General features: G+C 43.7%; 1 protein-coding gene across 3 annotated transcripts; it reads left to right on the top strand.

Moving 5' to 3' along the window:
- Positions 1-1,045: 1,045 nt before the first annotated feature.
- On the top strand, positions 1,046-13,628 carry LOC114040203 (sialic acid-binding Ig-like lectin 10). Of its 3 annotated transcripts, XM_027858222.1 has the most exons (11): positions 1,046-1,189; positions 1,502-1,885; positions 5,085-5,369; positions 6,162-6,209; positions 6,446-6,700; positions 7,165-7,212; positions 9,210-9,470; positions 9,562-9,846; positions 10,400-10,493; positions 10,609-10,705; positions 13,436-13,628. In XM_027858222.1, the coding sequence occupies exons 1-11, from the start codon at positions 1,144-1,146 to the stop codon at positions 13,580-13,582; spliced, it is 1,950 nt and encodes a 649-aa protein (XP_027714023.1). In that variant the 5' UTR covers positions 1,046-1,143; the 3' UTR covers positions 13,583-13,628. The 3 variants fall into 3 exon arrangements, with proteins under 3 accessions (XP_027714023.1, XP_027714024.1, XP_027714025.1); XM_027858223.1 differs by lacking the exon at positions 6,162-6,209; XM_027858224.1 differs by lacking the exons at positions 10,400-10,493; positions 13,436-13,628 and having other exon boundaries at positions 10,609-10,704.
- Positions 13,629-25,207: the final 11,579 nt, after the last annotated feature.

Below are 25,207 nucleotides of genomic sequence, written 5' to 3'. Positions count from 1 at the left end.
AGGTGAAATCATTTGCCCAAGGTCATAGTTGAAGCATATTTCTGGTCTTCTGGTCCCTGCATGCCATGGAGTGAGGACCTGAGGGTCATTACCTCCATTCCAACTCCTTCCTGGTCTCCAGGCCCTGGACTCCAAAGCCCCATCCTCCAACACTGTAAGATACTGCTGGTGTCCTATTTGGGAAAAGGAAGTTTCTGGCAACCACCACAGGAAAAGCCCTGGAGACGGTTATCAACATCAACCCTGCCCCTCCTAGAAGATCAGCATCAGACCTTCAGTGTTGAGAGGGCATTCTGTCATCAGAAGGCCCAGCTAGATTCACAGTAAATACAGACTTCTTGATGAGGGACATTTCATTTTTGTCCTTGTATCACCAGTGCTTATGGAAGGATATCACATGTCTCTGAATTAGGAGATCAGACCTAGTTAAGTGACTCCTGGGCTTGTCTCTCCCAGTTCTGACATTCCATGTTCTGGGCTCCCATCTAGTTCTCCCTAGCTCTGACATTCTCTCTTCTGACCTCCCACCCAACTCTGCCCTTCTCTGTTCTCAGGTCTCAGTCTCAGCATGGGGTTGATTTCCCAGAGCCTGGGCTGAGACCACTCTGCCTCCAGGCAGAGCCTCTGGGCTGCTGCCCTGGACTACTCGGTACCTCCACTTGTCACAGGTTTGTGCCTAGGACTTTCAGTTCTCCTTCCTCTTCCCCTCCTTTTAATAGGGTGAGTGGTGGGTAGAGAAACCTGACTGTTCTCCCCTTCATTTGATTCTCACTCCATCCCCTCGACTCCTCACTCCCCCTCCCCACCGCAGGGCTAAAGCCCGATCAGACTCCATCCCCCTCCACTCCCTTTACTCTGGACAGTGTCAGCTTTACCTGTCTTAGCTGGGGGGAGAGGGGCACGATCTAAGATAGGTTGAGAGAGGAAGTTGAGTAACCAGGCTAGATGTGAGCAAAAGTTCCTGTTGGGGGCCCAACCCCCACTCATCTGATGCATTGTTTCCCAGGGTTGTGGGCCTGCCTCCTTTTTCTCGTGACAACTTCTGCTTTGTTCATGAACCTTAGTGCTGGTCAGAGAGAAGAAGTCATGAGGTTTGAGGAGTGACAGTGCGCAGACCAAGCCTGTACCTTTCCTGGTTCAGAGATGCTGCTGCTGCTGCTGCTGCTGCTTCTGCTGTTGTCCTTGAGTGGTGAGTGAAAACAGGGCAAGGATACCCGCAGGGGCTGGCCCTGGAGCCAGGAGACCCTGGCCTGAGTCCTGCCCTTGACACTGGCTGGGGGACTTTATTCTAAGTCACAGAAATCTCTCTTGGCCTCAGTTTCCTAATTGATCTTAAAATGGGGCTAGACTGAAGTATCTCGTAAGATCTTTCTCAGCATTGACATTCTTTGTTCTGGGTTCTCTAAAACCTGTGACACTTAATGCTAATATTAATAATTATTATTATTATCATCATCATTAACTGCTTAGTGTTGTGGTCTGTATCTATTTCTGCCCATAGAGTCCCAGTACCAAAGAGGATATAAGTTGCAGGTGTCACTGTCAGAGACGGTTCAAGAAGGGCTCTGCATCTATATCCCCTGCACTTTTGTCTACCCTGATTCCTGGATGGTGACTCGTTCTGCCATGATACATGGCTACTGGTTTAGGAAAAGATCCCAGTTTCTTGAAGATGTCCTTGTGGCCACAAACAACCAAAACAGAGAGGTGGAAAAGGAGGCCATGGGAAGATTCCACCTAGTTGGGGACCCTATGGAGTACAACTGCTCCCTAAGAATCACAGATGTCCAGAAAAAGGACGATGGACATTACTTCTTCCGTATGGAGAGAGGATGGAGAGAGAAATTCAGCTACCTAAATTATCAGGTCAATCTGAATGTGAGAGGTAGGGACCTCTGGGACAGGGAAGGGACCCTGGGCACAGTACAGTGGGAGCCTGTGGGGGAAGACCAGGCTGGGGAGCTCCTTTTGTTACATGTCCCAAGGGGAAAACAGGCCATCTGGCCAAGTGAGAGTTGACTCAAGCAGACAAAGGCTGAAGAGAGAGCATAGAGTGTGTGGGAGATGAAGGAGGGGACATACTCTGGGCTTCTCTTTGTGGAGAAACAGGATCCCAGGCAGGTTTGAGTCAGGCTTGGGCAATGCATCCTGACATCCTGGGCCAGGGATGTTGGAGGGCCATAAGGTGAGGAGTCTGACAATGTTTGAAGGACAGCCGTGTGGTCATCACCAATTGGGGGACATAAGGTGGGTTCTTCTCTGTGCAGAAACAGGACCATAGGCAGGGATGAGTGGTTCAGGACTTTGGCATGTAGAACATTCTTGGGGAAGGGGAGATCATTATGGGGCCTAGGAAAGGACATTCCAGTGGCAGGGTCCTGAGCAGGGATGTGCTCATAACTTTTTTTTTTTAACAACCTGATTCCAAATTTTTATTTTTATTATTTTTAGTAATATTTTATTTTTACTAATTATGTGAAAAAACAATAAATTTTTTTTGAGTTCCAAATTCTCTCCCTCCCCCTGTCCCTGAAACAACAAGCAATTTCGTATAGGTTATACATGTTCAATCATACAAAACATATTTCCACATTTGACTGAATTTTAAAATAATGTATGAGGCATCTTTAAATTTGATCTGAGGCAACACAAGATTTAGCAGCTTCCACATTAAAAGATCTGAAGGCTTGGAGTATGATTCTGGAGGGCAAAGGAGTTAGGATTACAACCAAGAATCACCTACCCAGCAAAATTGAGTGTACTTCTTCAGGGATAAAAATGGATATTCAATTAAATAGAGGACTTGCAAGCACTCTTGATGAAAAGACCAGCACTGAATAGAAAATTTGACTTTCAAATACAAGACTCAAGAGAAGCATAAAAAGGTAAACAGGAAAGGGAAAGCATGAGGGACTTAATAAGGTTAAATTGTTTACATTTCTACATTGGAAGATGATACTTGTAGTTCATAAGAATTTTCTCATTATTAGGGCAGTTAAGAGTATATACAGAAAAGGGGGCAGCTAGGCACCGCAGTAGATAAAGCATCAGCCTTGAAGTCAGGAGGACCTGAGTTCAAATCTGGCGTCAGACCAAACACTTGACACTTACTAGCTGTAGGACCCTGGGCAAGTCACTTAACCCCAACTGCCTTAAAAAAAGGCACAAGTGTGAGTTGAATATGAAAGGATGATATCTAAAAAAAAATAAAATTAAGGTGTGACAAAGAGGAGTGTGCTGGGGAAAAGGGAAAGGGAGGGGTAGAATGGAAAAAATTACATAAAAGAGGCAAGAAAAAGCTTTTACAGTGGAGGGGAAGATGGGGGAAGGGGAGAGTGAGTGAACCTTATTCTCATCAGAATTGGCTCAAAGAGGGAATAACATATACACTTAGTTGAGTATAGAGATCTAAGCTTATAGAAAAGTAGGAGGGGAAGGGAATAAGAGAAAGGGGGGTGACAGTGGTAGTCAGAAGCAAAACACTTTTGAGGAGAAATAGGGTGAAAGGAGAGAAGGAGACAATAGAATAAACTGGTGGGGGGAATAGGATTTAGCAATCATAACTGTAAAAAGAAAATTGAAATGACTTTCTCTGATAAAGGCCCCATTTCTCAAATATATAGAGAACTGAGTCAAATTTATAAAAAATAGGGGCCATTCTCCATTTGATAAATGATCAAGAGATATGACCAGTTTTCAGATGAAGTAATCAAAGCTATCTATAGCCATATAAGAAAGTTCTCTAAATTTCTATCAATTGGAGGAATGTGAATTGAAACAATTCCGAGGTACTGTCTCATACTGATTGGGATGACTAATAGGACAGAAAAGGAGAATGACAAAAGTTGGACGGTATGTGAGAAAAATGAGATATTAATGTATTGTTGGTGGAGTTGTGAACTGATTCAACCATTCTTTAAAGCAATTTGAAACTATGCCCAAGGGGCTATAAAACCACACATACCCTTTGTCCTATCAATAACCACTACTAGGTCTGTATCCAAAAAAAGAGACTAAAAAAAAAACCCAAAGGTAAAAGGACCTATATGTACAGAAATATTTATAATAGCTCTTTTCTGATGGCAGGGAGTTGGAAATTGGGAGGATGCTTATCAGTTGGGGAATGGCTGAACAAACTGTGCTTTGTGATTGTGATGGAATATTATTATGCTATAAGAAATGATGAGCAGGATGCTCTCAGGAAGACCTGAAAAGAGCTTCATGAGCTGATTCAAAGTGAAATGTACTGTGTACAAAGTAATAGCAATATTGTAAGCTGATCAGCCATGAATGACTTAGCTGTTCTCAGCAATACAATGATCCAAGAAAACTCTGAAGGACTGATGATGAAAAGTATTATTTATCCCCACAGAAAGAACTGATGATGTCTGAATACAGATTGAAGCATACTTTTAAACTTTTTCTTCTTGTTTTTTTTGGGGGGGGGGAGGAGGGAGTCTATGTTAGTCATTAGCATGACTAATATGGAAATATATTTTGCATGGCTACACATGTATAACCTATATCGAATTCTTGCCTTCTCAATGGTGGGGAGGGAGGAAGTTAGAGAATTTGGAACTCAAAGTTTTGAAAATTAATGTTAAAAGTTGTTTTTCGGGGCAGCTAGGAGGCCCACTGGAGTCTTGGAGTTAGAAGGACCTGAGTTCAAATCAGGCCCCAGACACTTGACACTTACTAGCTATGTGACCCCGGGCAAGTCACTTAACCCCCATTGCCACACACACACACACACACACACACACACACACACACACACACAAGTTGTTTTTACATGTAATTGGGAGAAAATAAAATAATAAATACATTTTTAAAAAAGAAAAAAGTAATCTGCAGTGTTAACATTTTCCCCTTTGCTTTCTTAACAATCAACAAAACAATAAATCACCCCCTATTTATAATGTTTGCCAATTTCTGAAGTGCAAATGCCAACCCTGAAAATTTAACACCTGGCTCTAGTGAGCCCATATGTTTTGGCACATCCCTGGTCCTTAGACTATTAACTGAGGAGATACCCTAAGTGTCGCTCCTCCAGGGTCTGGCTCATTCTTTTTCTTCTCCCCTAGCTCTGACAGAGAAGCCAGACATCTTTATTCCAGAAATCTTGGAGCCTGGGCACTCTGTGACACTGATGTGTGCAGCCCCCTGGATCTGTCGGGAGGGGACACCCCCCACCTTCTCCTGGACAGGGGCTGCTGTCTCCAACCTGAGACCTAGCCGAGAGACTCCCTATTTCTCTGAGCTGACCCTCATCCCGCGACCCCAGGACCATGGCACCAACCTCACCTGTCGGATGACCTTCCCTGGGGCTGGAGTGAGCACAGAGACAACCATCCCGCTCAACGTGGCCTGTGAGTGCTGGGGCCGGGGAGCGGATACCTGGGTCTCAGAGAGTAAGAAAGTCATGCCAGTGAAGGGGTCAAGAGGAATCTCAGGCTGAGAAACAGAATCCCAGGATCCTCTGGAAGGTAGGAGTCACTGGGGCACATGAGGAATGTCAGGAGTTTGTGTGGGACTTGGAGTCAGAAATACTGGGTTTGAATCCGCCTCTGACTCTCCCTCAGCCCCTCCAACAGGCTCATCGTGTTGTCGGAGGGTCCTCGGGCCGAGATGTAGAGGGCCTCAGAAGGTTCTGGGTGCACCCTCTTCCCACATTTTACAGAGCAGGCAGACATGGTTCCCAATGAGGCAGACGGTTTCTCCCAAGATCCAAGGAGACAAGCGTCAGAGCCAACATGTTATTCCACGAATTGTCATTTTATTTTCTTTGCCTTCGATTTATTCCTCTGCAAAAGGAGGACAGTCATAACCGCAGGGCTTCTGCAGCCAGGACAGCCCTGTTCTGTTAGCCGGGCACCTCCAGGCAAGTGACAGCCTCTCAGAGCTTCAGCTTTCTCCTCTAGATAGCAAGGCTAACAATCCTTTCACTCGTGCCTGGGGCTGCTCCAAGTAAAGCAGTTTGTAATGTAGACCAGTGATAGTTATCACCTATGCCACACTCTAGAGGGGTGTGTGTGTGTGTGTGTGTGTGTGTGTGCGTGTGTGTGTGTGCGCGCATGTGTGTGTGTGTGTGTGTGTGCGCGCGCGCACAGGTCACAGGGGGTGGGCAGATTGCCTACAGCTAGCTCATATTTTTGTTGTAGATCCTTTAAGGAAGTTAGAAATCAGCGTTGATCAGGAAAACGGAAGAGGTATGGAGGAGGGAGGGATGGTGGGGAGGAGAAACCTTCGGGGTATGAGGACACTAGTTTTCTCAGCTCCACTGGAAAAGGCCAGAAAGTTCAAGATGGCCAGAGGAGACAATGCCCTTGACCTTCTCTCTCTCGTCTCATCTCCCTCTCCTCTCCTTTCCTCTCTTCTATTTTTTTCCTCTCTCTCTCTCCCTCCCTCTCTTTCCCCTTCCCCCTCCCCCTGCCCCCTCCTCCAGGCATGGAGACCTCGTCAAACTTTTCTATCCTGAAGGATGAGTCCTCGAGATTGCTTTGCCAGGCTGACAGCAACCCTCCGGCCATTCTGAGATGGGCTCATGGGGGCCGAGTGGTGCTTTCCTCCTGGTCCTCAGATGCTGGGATCCTGGTCCTGCAGCTGCCCCACCTTGGGGTAAAGGATGGAGGGGAATATAGCTGCCAAGCTCAGTACCGGATGGAGACCCAGCATGTCTCCTTGAACCTCTCTGTGCTATGTGAGTCATATTATTTCAGAGAGGAGGGCAGTGAGTGAGGAGTTTAGAAAGCAGTGATCAATGCTTGATCTGATCCTGGGTGTGTGAGTACAGGGCTGGAGAGACTGGACATGGGGTGTTTGGTGAGAGGGGGAAAAGGGACTTGGAATCAGGAGGCCTTTTAAAAGACTCTCACTTTACTACTTACTGACTGTGAGGCCTTGAACAAGTCATTTCCCTTTTCTAGGCCTCGGTATCCTCATCTGTTAAAGGGGTGGTGGTGGATAATATATACATTATATTCCTCAAAGGTTTGGTGGGTGGGGAATGGATTTACACTATTTAAATGGTGTTTTAATTGCTACTGTCTTCTGAAGGCTGGGCTCTTTGGGTGACAGTGTTTGCCTTCTGTCTCATCACTGCTCTCTCTATGCCCTGGGGAGCATCAGACTTCCCCCAAAAGCCATGCCCTGTGTCTCTTACAGATGCCCCAGAGAACCTGAAGGTCAGCGCTTTGGGGCCAAACAAAACAGGTACAGGGAGGGGCATGTGAGTGTGTGTGTGTGTGTGAGAGAGAGGGTGTGTATATATGTGTGTGTGTGTGTGTATGTGTGTGTATATATGTGTATATAAGTGTGTTTGTGCATATGTGTGAGAGTGTGTGTATGTATGTGTGTGTATGAATGTTTGTGCATATGTGAGTGTGTGTGGGTGTGTATATATGTGTATGTGTATGTATGTGAGTGTATTTGTGCATTTGTGTGAGTGTGTGTGTGAGAGAGGGTGTGTGTGTGTATGTGTGTTTGTGCATATGTGTGTGAGAGGGTGTGTATATATGTGTGTGTGTTTGTGCATATGTGTGAGTGTGTGTGTGTGAGGGTGTGTGTATATATGTGTGAGTGTGTATATGTGTGGTTGCATATATGTGTATGTATGTGTAAGTGTGTGTCTGTGTGTATATATGTGTAAGTGTGTTTGTGTGTATATGTGTGTATGTGATTGTGTGTATGTGCCTGTGTTTGTGTGTGTATGTCTGTGTGCATATGTGTGAATGTGCATATGTCTGTTTGTGTGTGAATATGTGTGTTTGTGAGAACAGGGTTTTTTGGGAAGGGTTATGGATGGAGGGACAGACAAATAAGATGTCTCGGTTTCCATTCTTATAAATCCTGGAGGTGGAATCCAAGGACCTGGGTTCCACATGTGACTCTGCCACCTCCCCCCAGAGCTCTGTACTTGACCTGCTGTTAAACATTTTGGTCCATGAATTGGACAAAGACACACACTGCAGTGACACTTTACTAACTTCTCAGATGATAAACAACAGGGAAGGACAGCTAACACCCTGGGTGATAGTTACGGTGTGAAATGATCCTGAAAGGCTCAAAAACTGGGATGATTTTAATAGAAAATCAAATATAAGAGATAAAAGGCAAAGTCTTATATTCAAGAAATGGACTCCCCCAGCAAAAATAGGGAGCCATGGCCATGTAGCAATTTTTTCTGAAAGTAATTTGGGACTCTTAGTGAACTTATCGGCAGCTAGACAGGGCAATGGAGAGAGAGCTGGACCTGGAGTCTGGAAGACCCAGGTTCAAATCTGTCCTGAGACACTTGCAAGCTGTGTGTCCCTGGGCAAGTCACTTAACTTGTTTGCCTCAGTTCCTCAACTATAAAATGGGAGTCATGACAGTGCCTCCTTCCAGGGTTGTTGTGAGGATCAAATGAGATTATGTTTATAAAACATGCTTAGCACAGTGCCTGGCACCTAACAGGAGCTGTATAATGCGAATCCCCTTCCCTTCCATCTTGTCATCTCCATAGGATTCAGTAGTTCAATGTGGCAGCCCCCAAAGCTAATGCATTCCTGGTCTGCATTGGGAGGTATGGTTTCTAGGAAGAAGAGGTCTTGGTCAGACCATGTGTACTGTATTGCATTCATTTCTGGGTGCCATGGTTTAGAAAGGATGTGCTGGACAACATCTAGGGAAGGGCAGGTGAGATGTCTAAGTGCTGCCAGGTTGTGCCATAGGAAGGCTGCTTGAAGGAGTTAAGGACCTGGGACCCTTTAGCCTGGAAGGGAGAATGCTCTGGGAGCACATGATAGCTGTCACTGAAGGGTGCCATGTAGGAGAAGGGCAAGGGCTTGTCCCATTGGACCCAGAGTCCAGAAGCCAGTTAAGGTTTTATGGAGGGGGGGGAAGGGGGGAGTGACTAACACTGTCCAAAGGTGAAATGGCTTTACCCAGACAGGTGTAAGGTTCCCCCTCCCTGGGGGTCTTTGAGCGGGAGTTGATGACCCATTATTGAAGGTGATATAGGTCGAATTCTTGCTCTAGGCTAGGTAGACTGGAAGATGCCTGAAGTCAGTTCTGACTCTGAGATTCTGTGGTTATGAAACTGTGATCTTGGGAATGTCACTGCCCCTCCCTGGACCTTAGTTCCCTCATCTGTAAAGAGAGGGCCTTGAATGGAATGAGTTCTAAGTTTCCTTCTGCTTCTAAATCTTTCCCTCTGTGGTCTTTATCAGTTGCTATCCTGGGAAATGCCTCATCTCTGGTGGTCTTGGTGGGAGAGTCCTTGCAGCTGGAGTGTGTTGCGGATAGCAGTCCCCCTGCCTACATGAACTGGGTCAAGGGGAGCCAGCCATTGAACTCCTCCCTTCCCTCCAGTCCTGGGATCCTGTGTCTAGAACTGTCCCACATCCAGCCAGAGGATGGAGGGGAGTACACCTGCCAAGCTCAGAACCCATGGGGGACCCAGCACATCTCCCTGAACCTCTCTGTGCAGTGTGAGTTCCAGGGCACGGGGTGCTGGATGCCTGAGTCCCAGAATGTTGGAGAGTGAACCCTACTAATCCCTATTCCTATCCTTCCCCACAGACCCTCCAAGGCTGTTCGACCCCTTTTGCTCCTGGGCTGATGAGGGCTTACTCTGTACCTGCTCTATTCAGGCAGAGCCCACCCCATCTTTGATCTGGTGGGTGGGGGAGAGAACAGTAGAAGACAATGGCAACAATGACCTCCTCCAGGTAATGTCCACTACCTCTGGGGCCTGGACCAACAGCAGCTTGATCCTGAGGCAGAAGCAGGACCTTGACCTCAGCCTCCGCTGTGAGGGGAGGAATCAACATGGAGCTCACAGTCTTCTTGTCCTGATAGTGTCAGGTGGGTCCTGGAGGGGCACGAGCCTGAGCCCCTCAGGGGAATGGGATCTGGGGCCAGTCGCTTGGGACCCAGAAGGAGCATTTCAGATCCCGGGCAAGGGAAATCTAGGTATGGGAGCAGAGTCAGGGAAAGAGTGTGTGTTGGGGGGAAGTAATTAGTTATGGGAAAGGGATGGCTCTCTACATGCAAGTATCCAAGGAGATTCAGTGTCCAGGAATGTCTAAGGGCTCAGGGACCAGAGATTCAGAAAGCAGCAGAAGGCTGTCTGAACTGTTAGAAAGACCCTTCTGTGATTCTGAACTTCTCAGCACAATTACTGACCAGCTGCCTGACCTCTAGCTAGCTCCTTCCCCTTTCTGAGGCACAATTTCCTCATTTGTAAAACAGAGATACTAATATTTGCATCACACAAATCACTAGGGAATTGTAAAGAACATTTAAAAAAAAAAGCTAAAAGCCTTAACAGAAGGGGCGATGAAGGGGGGGAGGGGCATGGCAGACAGGACAGCTGGGTGCTAGGAGAGCCTCTCAATCCAGTCCTGTCTTTTTGCAGATAGAGCAAGTGTAGCTGCCCTCGAATTCTCCAAAGGGGCACTTTTGGGAGCCGGGATCATGGCCCTTCTCATTGTCTGCCTCATACTCGCCTAGTGAGTGGGGAGCAGGGCATAGGAGCTGGGAAGGGTGATGGGAAGGGGGGCTTCTGTAAGGGTGGGGGAGTGATTGATCAGGGACCTTGAAGCAATGCTGGGCTTGTTTCTTCAGTAAGAAGTTTCTGAGGAAGAAGCAGCTAGAGACTGGGGAGGTAGGGATCACGGACTCCCAGAGCAACGAGGAGGCGGACTATGTTAATGTGGATACGGTGAGTGAGCTGACCCTGGTACTGAAGTCCCATCCCCACCCACCAAACTTCATGTTAATTGGCATCTGAAGAAATCCATGAATGCACTCTGCCACTTACTTACTGGCTATGGGACCTTAGACAAGCCCCTTCCTCAAATTTAAGCTTCAATTTCATCATCTGTGCAATGACGGGTATGGATTGGCTTCAATTCCATTCAATGAGTAGTTTATGAAACATTGCTCTGCGTGAAACATAAGAGGAAACATGGACTGGGTGCTGGCCTCAGTCACAGACTGGCTGTGTGACCTCAAGCAGGTTACTTTACCTCTCACTGACCCACGACACTCTCTAGGTTTGTTTCAGAACAGGTACTGATTTCTATGGATAGGGGAACAGCCTCATCGGAAGCTAGTTAGCTATGCAGACAAAAATAATGGGTGTGGTTGAAAAGATGAAAAGAAGTATCAGGTGCTATGCTTGGCTTTGTGGATGGTAAAACAGAGATGAATTTGTTCTTGCTTCTACTGTGGGAGGGGAAGAAGAATCAGCATGAACACAGATTACTATAAAAGACATCATTTCATCAATTGAGTATATGAAATCTATACAAAGTAATTTGGAAAGGTGAGAATATTAATTACTGGGAGGAATCCAGAAAAACCTCTTGGGAGACATGGCCCCTGCTCCGAGTCTTGAAAGGAAGCTCAGGGTCCTGATAGGCAGAGGTGAATGTCCAGAGTATGGGCAGAGCTGCACTTGCAGGAGATAGAATTTTGTGAAGAGGGTACAGCAAATGTGGAGATACAGGAGGCAGGGAGGCAAACTAGGAGACAATTTCAATAGTCCAGCAAAAAGGAGAAGGATCTGAACTCAGGGGTTGACTATCTGAGCAGAGTGGAGGGCATGGATGCAAGGATAGGGAGATAAGACTCATGACTAATATGGGAGCTGATTAGGTCACCAAGTGGCAGACTGTAGAGAAATGAGGAAAGGACCCATGCCAAGGACTTCGAGGGCACTACACGAATGACAAATTAGCTGAGGGCACTGAGGACAGGTCTGACCAAGGGGAACCCAGCAAAAATGGTGACATAAAAATCCAGAGTGGAGAGGGTATCAAAGAGGAGAGGGTGGTTAACATGACCAAAAACTGCAGATGAAAATAGAGGAGAGGCCATGAGATTGGGCAGCTGAAAGATTGTGGGTGGTTTTTGAGAGGATGGGTTCAGCTGAGTGGTCTAGTTGAAGCTGGTTTGGTATGAGTTAAGATTGGAGGTCAAGGAGGGGATGTGGAGGGCAAATCCCTTCCCTTTTCTTGTCCTTGATTTTCTTATTGAAAAATAGGCAGCTAAAATGAGGTGGTCTCTCAGGTTCCTCACAGCCCTCTGCTCTTTGCTCTCTAAAGTGGTAGCCTGCTTGGTCCCAGTTATCACCTTCCTGCCATAATTCTACCCATTGGCAAGGCTCTGAGTCAACACACCTCCATCTGCTGCCTCATCCAGGATCATGGCTTTAGGTGTAGAAGGACCCCCAGAGATCAGCTGCTCCAAATTCCTCATTTCACAAGCAATGAAACTTGAGTTTGAAAGAGAGGGAGTGAGTTAATCCAAGTTACTTTCTGCTTGATCTGAGATTCAAATCTGAGGTCTTTTGATTCTAAATCCAGGGTTCTTTTTAAGACTGTGCCTCCCCTTCAGAGCAGGGAAGAACCTTAGAATCACATTATTAATCCCTCTTCAATTTTATGGAAGGTGAGACTGAGATTCAGAGAGGAAAATGGCCTCATCTAACTCAGCTTTCATAGGCTTTAGACCTGGAAGGAACCTTAGGGAATAAATAATCCCATCCCCTCATTTTATGGAATGCCAAGAGTGGGAAAGTGACTTATCCAAAGTCACATAGTCAGTTACTGGCAGAGCCTTAAAGATCATCTAATTTAACCCCGCTCATTTTTCATAGGTCTGAATCAAACTCGAATTTATATATCACATAATCCAACCCTCCTCATTGTCAGGGGAAACTGAGACTTAGAGAGGGCAAGGGGCTTATCCATGGTCATGCAGTAATATTAGACATCCTCTAGTGCAGCTGCAGCTTGGCAGAATGGACTCAATATGGAGTCACAAATACTTGGGTTCAAAGACAACTTCTGACACTTGCTGGTTATGTGAGAGTGGCTGAAACACTTAGCCCCTGCATCTGCCTCTTACCTCTCCCCTCTGCCCATGTCATCTTTGCAGAGCCTCAATGTCATCATCTGTAGAATGGAAATACTAATACCTATGATATTTACCTCACAGAGTTATGAGACCCCCATAAGATGACATATGTAAATCATCTGTCAGACTTTAAAGTAGGATATAACCATCAGCTATTATTACAGAAGGGGAAACAGACTCTACCAAAAGAAAAAGTCACGGAGGTACAGGCTTAGGGACCATCAATTTCCACCTAAACCTCATTTTAGGACAGGTCTGGTGGTGGAGTGGGGGGGAGGAGTTTTATTCAGGGAGTTAGAGACCAAGGTTAGACTCAAACCCAGTCCTCCTGACTCCCAGTCCAGGATTCCCTCAGACTCACCTTGAAAAGATTTAGCAAGCAGGTAACATCTACCTGCCCAAAGAGAATGACTCCCTACTCCAGAGCCATGACAATTTCCTTTCCAAACCATGATGACTTTCTGTGGTCAGGCTAAGATCCCCAGCATTCCCATGCTCATGATAGATCCTTTGCCCCTTATTCCTACAGAATCAGGGTAGAAAGCCTGGACCGCCACCTCCTGACCCAGTCACCCAAGACCCACCGGAGGAGCTGCATTATGCATCAATTAACTTCAGAAGACTCAACCCGAAGAACCAAGGGGAATCCACTGAGTACTCGGAGATCAAGTTCTGATCTGAGATGAATAGGGTGGGAGGAGAAATAAAGAGAGTGTATTCTATGCCTGGAAGGTGCTTATTCTGTCCGGAGACTAAGGCCTCAGACTCTTCACTGCTCTGTCAATTGATCCTGAAATGCCCTGACACTGGAGGGATTTTTTCACTCTAAACCCAGGAGGAGAGGGAGAGGGCTCCAGAGAACCAAGGAAGCAGACAGAAGAGGTGTTCTCCAGGTAGTCATGTCTTGTCAAGGGGACAAAGAGTTGGGAGGACCCTGAGAACACAGAATGTGGGAGGAAGCTTAGAACACAGAATAGCAGAGTTTGAAAGGATGTTAGAATACAGAATATCAGAGTTGAGAGAAACCTCAAAGCCAATTTCATCCAAACTGTTTAGCAGAATGGGAGCCCTCTCTACAATATTCTTCCAAAATATGAAATCAGATTTTGGCTGAAGACTTTCCAGTGATGGGAAGCTTCATCCCTCCCCAAGGTAGTCAATTCCACTTTTAGGTCATTTGGATTGGTTGTTTTTCCTAACATCAACATATCAGCCAGTCAACAAGCAAAAAGTGCTTATTAAGCACCTATTATGTCCCAGGCACTGTGCCATGCACTGGGGACACAAAGTCAAAAAATGAAAGTCCCTGGCCCCAGTTTTGGAGGAGCCATGATGCACACATACAAATGTGACGTTCCTCATTGGGTTCACTCTCCACTCACACTGGCCCTATCAGCTTGGATCTACAAATCACTGGCTGCTACTCCCCTTAGGGTTCTAGTGGAAATCCAAAGGGTGACCATCTTCCTAACACAAACTCATAAACTCTTACAAGTGGATTTATCCTAATTTTTTTTTAAATCAAAAGCATGCAGAACATGACAAAGAAATATCAGTAGTTAAAAAGCATCCTCCCCCCAAATCTGGGGCCCATTCTCTCATATACGCATATTCCTTGAGGAGGGGAGAAGAATAGGCACCAACTCAGAGTCCAGTGTCAAGGCAACTCACGACTCTGGAATTATAGAGCTTTCAAGTCTAGTCTTTCTCCATAGGGTCCTCTTGAAGTTTGATTCAAGATATGCCATTGTGGGTGGGGAGTTAATTCTCTGCCCAGCCTGGGCTGAATTCTCACAATCATGGAAGGGTAACTTTGCTACTGGTCTGGATCAGGTGGGTCACTGGGCTGCTGAGAGGACTCTTTGTAACAGCTCAAGGTCACTTGGCAGCTGGGCACCAGACAAGACTGGGAAGGCCTCCATGCGGCTGACTTCTTATCGCTAGATAGGCCAGGTAGGTTGCTAAGCCAATGACCTCTCCTAAGAGCATAGTATGTCCCCTAGACCAGCCAATCTGCTGGATTCCCTTTGCTCATTCTTTAATGGGCAAGTTCAGTCTTTCACCACCTCAGTCACCTGCTCATTGGGGGTGACAATATATTCTCTTCAACTAGAGTGCTCCTTCAGCAAAAGTAATGACATTGAGATTTGGGTTGTTAGAAGTCTATTCTCTTTGATTCCCTCAGAGCCTTACATAAATATGTACTATATATGTATATACACAAACACACAATACATCCTGAATCTGCTTCTTACTTCAGGAAATAGCCACAGAAAGATGTTATGATGAAAGTATTTAACAGTGCAAAGACAGCAACATATTCTTCCCCAACCCCATGTCTAATCTCTCGGAGAATGGGAAGGAAAATTATTTATAAGTCATTGCCTCAGCAGATTGGACCAATCGAACCCAAGCTTGTATGTTGTACCCAATCTCCTTGGACACTAACTCAGAAGCTAACAAGTCAATTCTTCCTCAGGAAATCAGTCAACCAAACATTAAGCACTTACTAAGTGTCTACTATGTGCCAGGAACTGGGGATAAAATGATGAAAATAAAATAGCCCTGCCCTCAAGCAGCTAACATTCTATCAGAAATACAACAACACATGGATACATAGATAAAAAATGAAATCAAGAGGGATGGAGACTAGATCTGTGACTTCAGGGGGAGCTAGGTGGTGTAGTGAATCTAGTACTGGGTCTGGAGTCGAGAAGACTTGAGTTCAAATCTAGCCTTAGATACTTGCTAGTCATATAACCCAGGGCAAGTCACTTAACTCTTGTTCACCTCAGTTTCCTTCATTGGCACAGGGAAACCTTAGGTGAGGAAACACCCTCTACCAAAGCAGGTTAGCACTTTCTCTGCAATTAATTATCTTAGTGAATTGCCTAGAGTTCTGAGATGTTGATTGACTTACCCAGGGTCAGACATGGGACCTGAAAATATTTGTTCGTGGCTCCAAGGTTGGCTCATTAAATTAAAGGTAATTATGGGGGATTAATTGGGGAGAATCAGAAAAGGCTTATGTGGAATGCAGAGGTTGACTTGAGGAAGTAAGGAATTATATGACATGTAGGGGAACAGGCAGGAGCAATAGCCAGTGCAAAAGCCCGAAGACTGGGAGTGGAGTTTCGTAGGTGAGTAAAAGCCAAAAGGCCAGTTTTGCTGGACTATCGGGGATAGAAAAAGGATTCAGATCTAACAAGGCTAAAATGGTGGGTTGGCATGGTCTTGGGTCCTGGATCCAGTATGGACTAAGGCAGGGATTTGCAACTTGGACCTACAGCTATGTACCAGGGCCACTCAGAGATTCCACTAAGACATGACATGAGGCTATGCCCTGGGAAAGAAGGAGCAGAAAATAGAAGTGAACATCACCTATGTCACTCTGACCCTGGAGAAAGGACACAACTTCAGCCCACAGAATCAGGTTGATTTTGCCACTTGGTAACCAGGCAAGGATTTCTGGGTCAGATGAGCAAAAAGACTGGGGACTAGATATTTTTTCTGATCTCTTTGACTTCTCAGACCTCTCCAAAACAGAAATTATACACTGAAGATAAAGCAACTTCAGTTATGTCAAAACCCACTACCACATTCCAGTCCCCCTTCTTTCTTTCTAGGGCCATAGGGACCCTGGCTCCAAGACATGGGAATTTGCTCTGAGCATGATAGCCAGCTAATGTGGCTTTAGCCTCTCAGGAGCAAAAGCCTGCTAGGCACCACAACTCTGTAGCACCAGTACTGCAAAGCTCTGCAACATAGTTGGTGATGGGGCAGTCAACCTCATAGCACCAGCACTACAAAGCTCCAAAATGCCAGTGCAAGGCCAAAGAAACAAGTACAGACATACTTTGGAGATACTGTGTGTTCAGTTCCAGATCACCACAATAAAATGAATATTACAACAAAGCAAGTCAATGAATTTTTTGTTTCCCATTGCATATAAAAATTATGTTTATACTATACTGTAGTCCATTAAGTGTGCAATAGTATTGTTTAAAAAACAATGTACATACCTTAATTAAAATACTTTATTGTTTCAAAAATGCTACCATTGCCTGAGCCTTCAGCGAGCTATAATCTTTTTGTGGATAGAGCATCTTGCCTTGATGTTGATGGCTGCTGACTAATTGAGGTGATGGTTGCTGAAGGTTGGATGGTTGTGGCAATTTCTTAAAATAAGACAACAATGAAGTTTGTCATATTAATTGACTTTCACTTGAACACTTAGAGGCCATTATAAAGTTATTAATTGGCCTAATTTCAATATTGTTGTGTCTCAGGGAATAGGAAGGCCAGAGGGAAGGGAGAGAAGTGGAGAATAGCTGGTCAGTGGAGCTGTCAGAACACACACATAATTTTTATCAATTAAGTTCACCATCTTACATGGGCACAGTTCATGGTGTCCTAAAATAATTAAAATAGTAACATCAGAGATCACTGATCACAGATCACCATAATAATGAGAAAGTTTGAAATATTGTGAGAATTACCAAAAGGTGACACAGAGACATGATGTGATCACATACTGCTGAAAAAATGGCACCAATAGACTTGCTTGACACAAGATTACCACAAACCTTCAATTTGAAGAAAAAAAAAGCAAGATCTGTGAGGTTCAATAAAACAAAGCACAATAAAGTGAGTTATGTTTTTAATAGATGTAGTGGGACAGAACATCAGGACGGCACAATGTGTGTGAAGGGTTGTGTAGCACTCTATTAAGCCTAAAGGAAAGAGCACAGTATCCAGCTGGGGCTGAATATTCTAATCATCTAAAAGTCATCTGGAGGAGAGACCGAGATATATGAATCATGAATTACTTAGTGTGTGAGGAGGAGCTACCCTCACACCAAGACTTGAGACAATGACTGTTCCAATTGGACCCAAGAACAACTATATTGTCCCAAGAAATTCTGACCATGAGAACTATCTTAAGATCTAAGAATTATTGTGTTGTGGGCCAACCCCTTTCATGTATATAAGTGGTCCTAGCCTTAGCAGCCTTAAGCCCCTCTTTCTTAGGAGTGAGGAGAGGCTTCCTCCTGCAAGCTTCTTTTTCCTCACTCTGAAATTAAACTTCTGTTTGTGTCCTGACTTTCCTGTCTCTAGCCTGCTCTGTGTTGGCACCAGCCACCCAGGCTAGAGGCCAGTTCTGGTCCAGTTAACAGGTCACATCTGCTTATTATAGCAGGACTGAGATGCCCAGGCTTCAATCTCAAAATGAATGCCAGATTTCCCAGAAGACACCCCAATACTACATCTCTGCTGGGACACCCCCTCAAAAGCAGAGCTTCTCTCAAAGTCCTCTTTGGCAGAGTCTTAGCCACAACATGTGTGAACAAATCACCCCAAAATATACCCTGTAGCCTGGCTTGAGGAGGTCTTGCCAATTCTATTCTATTGATGATCCCTCTGCTGTTGAGAGTGAAAATTCAGAGAGCTACAGTGTAAAGAAAACACCCTTAAAACACATATAAACATAGAAATTTACCCAGAGAAGATCTAATTGCTGGTGATAGGGAAAGAGTCAAATCATAGCCAGAGCCCTAATAGAAAGCTCCCCTCTTGTGGACAAATTCTCCACCTGGGCCCAAACAGGTATAGTGGAGTTTTTGTTATGAATCTGGAGTGCAGAGATCTGGTCCCTTCTGTGGTTGCCAAACTGTGATGAATGAAAAGCCCAAGAGATATAGTTTCTGGGTAATTAATAATCAATTTATTAATTTTACCTAGCAAATAATAGATTGAGGTCAGTGATTTTCTCTCATAAACCAAAGACGCTCCCTTTGAGCCTGAAAGTTTAAATACCCTTGAAAAGTGGGCAGTCCAGACAGGTGGAAGTCAACTCTTATTGGTTAACAATTAATGAGAGGTAGCTTATTCTAATGAAGGGCTGGGGAATGTGACTCTGATCACATCACCTTTGGGCAAAGAGACTTATCTCTACACCCAGATCATTCTGCCTCACCAATTTATACAAAGGGATCTATCTTTCCTCCCAGACCATTTATGGAGTTGAACAATGGGCCAGAATTCACCTAGATAAGATCATCTTTACCCTTTAATCAGAACTAAGCTCTTCCAGTGGGTGGGATCCCATTCAAGACTGAGAAGAAAGTTAACCCAATCTCATCATTAATCTTGTCCTTCACAAGAACTGAGTTTTGAATGAGGAAATAGAAAGGGAAAAATCCCTGGATTCCTCCCCATATTAATTGGTTGTTAATACTCATTTTTCTCATCCATAGTTACACTCTGAAGCACAGAACTGGGTCCCTGGACACACACACACACACACACACACACACACACACACACACACACACACTTTCCACCTATTTATTCCCTTTCCATGATTTGTGAGTAAATGAAGTTTAGAAATCACCCCTTGTCCCACCAGAGAGAAGGGAGGGCAGCTGAAAGAAGTCTCAGCAGATAGCTGGGCAGAGTGGTGTGGTCATACTCCAGTTTCTCTTTTATTTTTTGCTATGTCTATAAACTATGAGTCCACAGTTTGTTTATTACCTGAGTCCAATAAATGTAGGGATTGCTTGGAAATTCCTGATGTAGGATGGTGACAGACAAATACAATAAAAAAGTCTAATCAATGTTTTAAACTGTCCCCTGTCAACTGGACCAGAACTGGCTTCTAACCTGGGAATGGCTGGAGCTGAACAGAGCAGGCCAGAGGCAGGTGTATCATGGGTTAAACAGAAGTTTAATTTCCGAATGCGGGAAATGCTTGCAAGCAAAAGCCCCCAAAGAAGCAGGGCTTAACATGCTGGGGCAAATGCAGGTCTTATATACATTAAAAAGCAACAAATGGGTTGGACCATGACACAGCCATTCTTAGCAGTTACCATGGAAGGCTCACGTGTGGACAATGCGGGCATTCCTGTGGGAACAGTTAAGTTGATTTTCTTAAAACCGTAAGGGTCATTGAGCATTGTGCTTATTCAGTGGGGTACAGAACCAGAGTTAGTGTGGCAGGAACAGGAGTATCTGGTTTGGTTCACTTGGCTCTTAAAAAAAACAAAACAAAACAAAATAAAACAAAACAAACAAAAAACCAAACAAACCAGGGATTGAGAGCATGTCAGGAGATGTGATAGATGGCTTTAGGATAAATCCCTCAATGGACACCAGGTTCTGGTCAAAGCAATACACTTTGCCAAAGGGTGAGATCATCTAGCGCGCAACGGATTGTTCTTATGCCAAACGCAGGGCACAGACTGTTTGCTGGGCCTTAGCTCTGAGAAACAAGTTGTCTCTGAATACCTTGACACCCTTAATCTAAATTCAGAACTCAGTCAGAATGCATTTTAACTTTCCAAGGCAGTCACAGTGATGCTGTGAGATTCCTGCAATCACAACTGGAGAGTCCGAGTACACTTGGCTGGTGGTTTGAGTATAATGCCACCTTGTGGCCAACTCATATAATACACTTTCTTAATGGTTAATTCATCAGGTAATAACACTGAAGGAAAGCAGTAGTTTAGGGGGCTGACACCTCTGCAGTAGGTCAAGTGTCAAAATGGGGCCCCTATGAAGTGTACCTGTTATTCATAGATAACACAAGTGCAAAGAATCTTTGGCATTTCTATTAATTACTAAAAAAAAATTCTTTCTTTTCTTCCTCTTCCTCCTCCTCCTCCTCCTTTTTTTTTTTTCCCATCAGTGCAGGTAAATTCCCAGGGAGGAACTTCTTCTCCCAAGGCAGATTAGGCAATGACAAATTGGATAGCAACTTGGCAGAGACTAGGTGAAGACCAGCATTGCACACTATTAGCTGTAGGAAGATTCCAGATTTGTAATTTCAATGACATTGGGGAGTTCCTGTTGTTGAAACTCCTTTCCTCATGCAGATTGGAAAGTCATTTGTAACTTGTTCTCCATCGTCTGGGGCACTATGAGGTTAAATGATTTACACACAGTCATGCAGTTAATTTGTAACAATCAGCCAATTAGTCAATAAGCATATATTCAGTGCCTACTATGTGCTAGGTACTGTGCTAAGTGCTATGGATACAAAAAGAAGCAAAAGACAGTCCCTCCCCTCAAGGAGTATCAGAAGGAAAACTTGAATCTAGGGCTTCCTGACTTAAAGGACAGACCTCTATCTACTTCATAATGCTGCCTCCTCTTTTGCCATATGTAATATCATAGATTCCAAATGGGTAAATTCTCTAAATGTATTAAGAGCTATCACACACATGCAGCACCAGGGTGTCATTGTGTGGCTTGAAGGGAGACAGAATAGACATCTCTAGTTTCTTTTCTCTTCCTCTTGTCCAAGGGTGATTTTAATTCCTTCCAGAAAGAGCAGAAAGTTGGGGCCAGAGGTAATTCTGCTCTCGTCATAGAGAAGAAGTACTAGTGATGCAGTTTGGGGTTGCTGGGAACCTCAAAATGTCAGGGTACAGGGAAGTCTGCTTGGAAAGAATTCAAGCTGTCAAACCTTCTTCCAGTCAAAGTGGCAAGGTTTATTGTAATGCCAATAGAAGCAAATGAGATTCTCAGGGAATCTGCAACTTAATGGGGGTAAGACTGATCCTTATGTACAAAAAAGGACAGTGAAAGGATCTGGATGGGATTAAGGAATGGTAATTAGTCTGGGGTGGGCCAGGTGCAACTGTGAAAGCAATATCAAGTAGACTAATTAGGTAATCTAGATGGGATTAAGAGTGGTTGATATATGCAAGTAGTCTGGGTGTGGGCCAAGAGCTGCAGTGAAAGGAACATCAAGTAAGCAAATTAGGTGATTTAGGTGGGCTGGGCTGGGCCAGTTGTCTTGGGCAAGGTCAGTGATCTGGACTGCAGTGTGGGAAAATTCAGGAACTGGGTTGCTTTAAAAGACATGGTCTTTTCTCTCTTGAAGCCAGAAGCCAGGATCTCCCTAAGCCTGCAAATGCTTGAAGCTTGAAGAGATCTGAAGAGCTCTCCTCTTTTCCACCTTCACTAACTCTGCCTGGAAGTTAACATCCCACAGGCATGGGATGTTGATCTATACCAATAAGGAGAGAGTACCATACCAGTGGGCTTTGAGACTAGGGTTACATAAATATAAAAAGTCACCTGATGAAAAAGTTAGAGAAATGATTATTTCTCTCTTACATTAATAATCATTTACTATTTGGGAGATCCAGGATTTTTCCTTCCTATTTCCTCACTCTCTACTGGGTCAAATCAGTCCTCGAAGAATAGGATTGATAATAAGATTGGATTTTACATTTTCATCAATCTTATTCAGACCCCACCCAACTGGGAAAGTTTAGATCTGATCAAAAGGTAAAGAGATTTTAGTCTAGATGATATCCAGCCCATTGTGTTCTAGTCCAAAGAGGTCTGAGTGGAGGTGGATCCCCTTTGTCTAGACTGCCCTAGGTGGGGGTAGTCTGAGTGGTCAGAGTCACTCCCTCAGCCCCTCATTAGAATAGGTTCACCTCATTATAATATTAATTCTTCTTATTAACTGTTAACCAATCAAAGTTGATTGTCATCTGTCAGGAAAACCCACTTTTCCAAGGGCATATAAGAGATAGTAGGCCACCATGATCCATCTTTGGTTCATGAGTGGACGGCCAAATGACAATCCTTTTATTAACTATTTGCTAGCCTCAATTAATAAAATGATTAATTACCTGGAAATTATGTCTCTCAACTTTTCATTTGTCATAGTTTGGTGACCCACAGAAGGGACCAGAGCTCTGCACCCAAGATTCTTAACAAAAACTCCTCTGTGTCTTTTATGGCCTAAGGGGAGAATTTCTCCAGAAGGGGAAGCTCTCAGTTAGGACTCTGTGACCGTGATCTGACTCTTTTACCAGTAATTAGATTTTCTCTGGGTAAGTTTATATGTTCTCTGTTTGCTTATCTGTTTTTGTGCTTCAGCTTTCTGAATTTTCACTCTCAATAGCAGAGGAATCTCATAGAATAAAGGTCTATTGGCAAAACCCTTCAAGCTAGGCTTGGGTGGGGTGGTATATTGAGGTGTTCACAAGTTGTGAGAAGCTTCTGATGAAGAGGGTTTTGAAAGAAGCTCTGTTTTTTTCTCTTTTTTTCAGGGTGATCTGGCAGAATTGTGGGGGCCACCTGAGATCCATTTTGAAATTGCTGCCTGGGCATTTCAGTTCTGCCCAGTGTCAGGTGTAGCCCCCAAATTTCTTGCAGGTAAGGTTTCATAAAGGAAACCAAGGCAAGGTGTGAGAATACCAACTCTGTAAAAGTTATGAATCCTTGGGTAGTTGGTGGTAACTCCTTGAGTGGTAGTTTTGAGTACAGGACTTAGTGTGGCACTAAGTCTGAATGCAGGATTGGGTGTGGCACCAAGTCTGAGTTCAGGATTGGTTGTGCTGAGTAAAATTATGTGGTGAGCATAGTAGTAAGCTAGGTGCAGGTAAATAAAAGAAATTGCCTTGAGCAGAGTAGATGGTACTCTCAAGCTAGAAAAGTAACTTTTATTGTCAGTGTCTGTCCTTTTGTCTCTTCGAGATTTACAAAGATTAGTCTGAATTTACTGTAGGAAAGCTACAGGTTATAAAGTTTAAAAAGGGTAATTTAAGGGGAAAAAAGAGTTATCTTTCTGTCTTTTGATTGTGGCCAAAATCAAAAGGCAGATAGGAAAGAGGCAACTTTCTCCAATATGTGAAAATGTCAAGTTTCTCTTTGGGTGAGATGTTAGCAATAGCTTCAAGCTGGGTGTAGTGGCTGTTAACCCAGCCATAATCTGCAAGGGATGAGGAAGGAATTCTGCCTTTGATTCTTAGTGGGTAAATTATCACCTCAAACGAGATTAATTAAGTAGCCACTTAACACCACTTGGCAAAAAGGGATTTTTTTGGTCCTCCCGAAGTTTATGAGTTCAGGTTTAATTGGATCCTAAAGCTAAAATTTGTATATTTTGTTTAATTAAATCTAGGGAACTGTCTTTACCCACCCAATATATCTGATATAAGGGCAATGTGTTTAAAACTGCAAAAATAAGTTTTTTGTTTTTTAAAACACTTTGATCAGGGCTTTTCTATCATAGTCTTAAATTTAATCACTTCAGAATTTTAGCAAGTTATGTTTAAAATATATATTAATATTGTAAAAGTTGTTTGTATAAATAACCTTGGTGAAAATTGTAGAGAAACACAACTGTCTTGATTTGTGAATTATTAAATGTTAACTCTCTCCAGATTCTGAAAAGTGAAGAGTAGCAGGAAAGAAAGAAAAGTAAGTATAATTTTTTAACTTGAAAAACTGTTTTGCAGGCAACATAATAGGCCTCCTAAAAGGTTTTTTTTTTGTAATTACTAAATACATCTTCATGGATTTTTTAAAAAAAGTTTATCCCACAAACTCCTCCCAAGAGGAGTGAAGGTTTATATCTTTTGGGAGAATGAGAAAGGTTTGGAGTTCTTTTGTTCTAATAGATAACACCTGAGTTGTTGCTAATTGCACAAAAGGTATAATTTTGGTAATTAAATTAGAGAATCACCTGGGTTGAAATAAACAATATTGCTTGGGAAGACTTAACAACAGTAGGTGCAGTCTGGAATAAGGTTGAAATGTAAAGGAAAGTTGTGTAGCTGAGTAATAGGTTTGAAAGATTTGGAAAGAGAAATAAAAGCTGGAGGGAAAATATGGAAGGTAGTAAGAGGACTTGGGGACAAATGGGGGACATGGGCACTATTGAGGCCATGTGCTCAAAGCCCTTCTTGTTCCTGAACAATTTCTCTAGGTAACCATGTGCCAGTTTCAGATGGTCTAAGCTTGTTGAAAAGGTATAGGCAAATTTAGCTTTTGTGTGAATGATTGAGAATGAAAATTTTATAACTTGATTTGAAAGCCAATACACACTGTTATAGGGGATTAGGAGAAATTTGATAATCAACATGTTCCTAAGTGTGATAAGTAAAATCTCTTATATACTGTCACTTTAAAAATCTTTGGCAGTGGCTTAGCTGGAAATAGTGAATCCCATAATATAAAATGCTTGGAATATATAGCCTTTGTGTGAAATGATACTAAATCACTGAAATTAAAAATTGAGGTACTATATGATATTATTTAGAAAATAGATTCAAGTCTAATTGAATTTATTCTGGTCTAATTTTAAGTGAAATTTATTATTATTACATATTATTATTATTGTACTGTATCAGGAAATTTATTAGCAGTGTTACCTCAAGCAAGTTACTTTATGTCTACTTGCCTCAGTTTACAAGGTGTTAATAATAGCCCATACCTCCCAGGGTTATTGTGAGGATAACATGATTGTAAAATGCTTAACACAGTGTCTGGCATA

Source organism: Vombatus ursinus, unplaced genomic scaffold (genome assembly GCF_900497805.2).
Source record: "Vombatus ursinus unplaced genomic scaffold, bare-nosed wombat genome assembly UNPS02012758.1, whole genome shotgun sequence".
NCBI lineage: Eukaryota > Metazoa > Chordata > Mammalia > Diprotodontia > Vombatidae > Vombatus > Vombatus ursinus.
The sequence above is the reverse complement of the archived record's forward strand: the minus strand, read 5'-3'. Positions and strand labels throughout refer to the sequence as shown.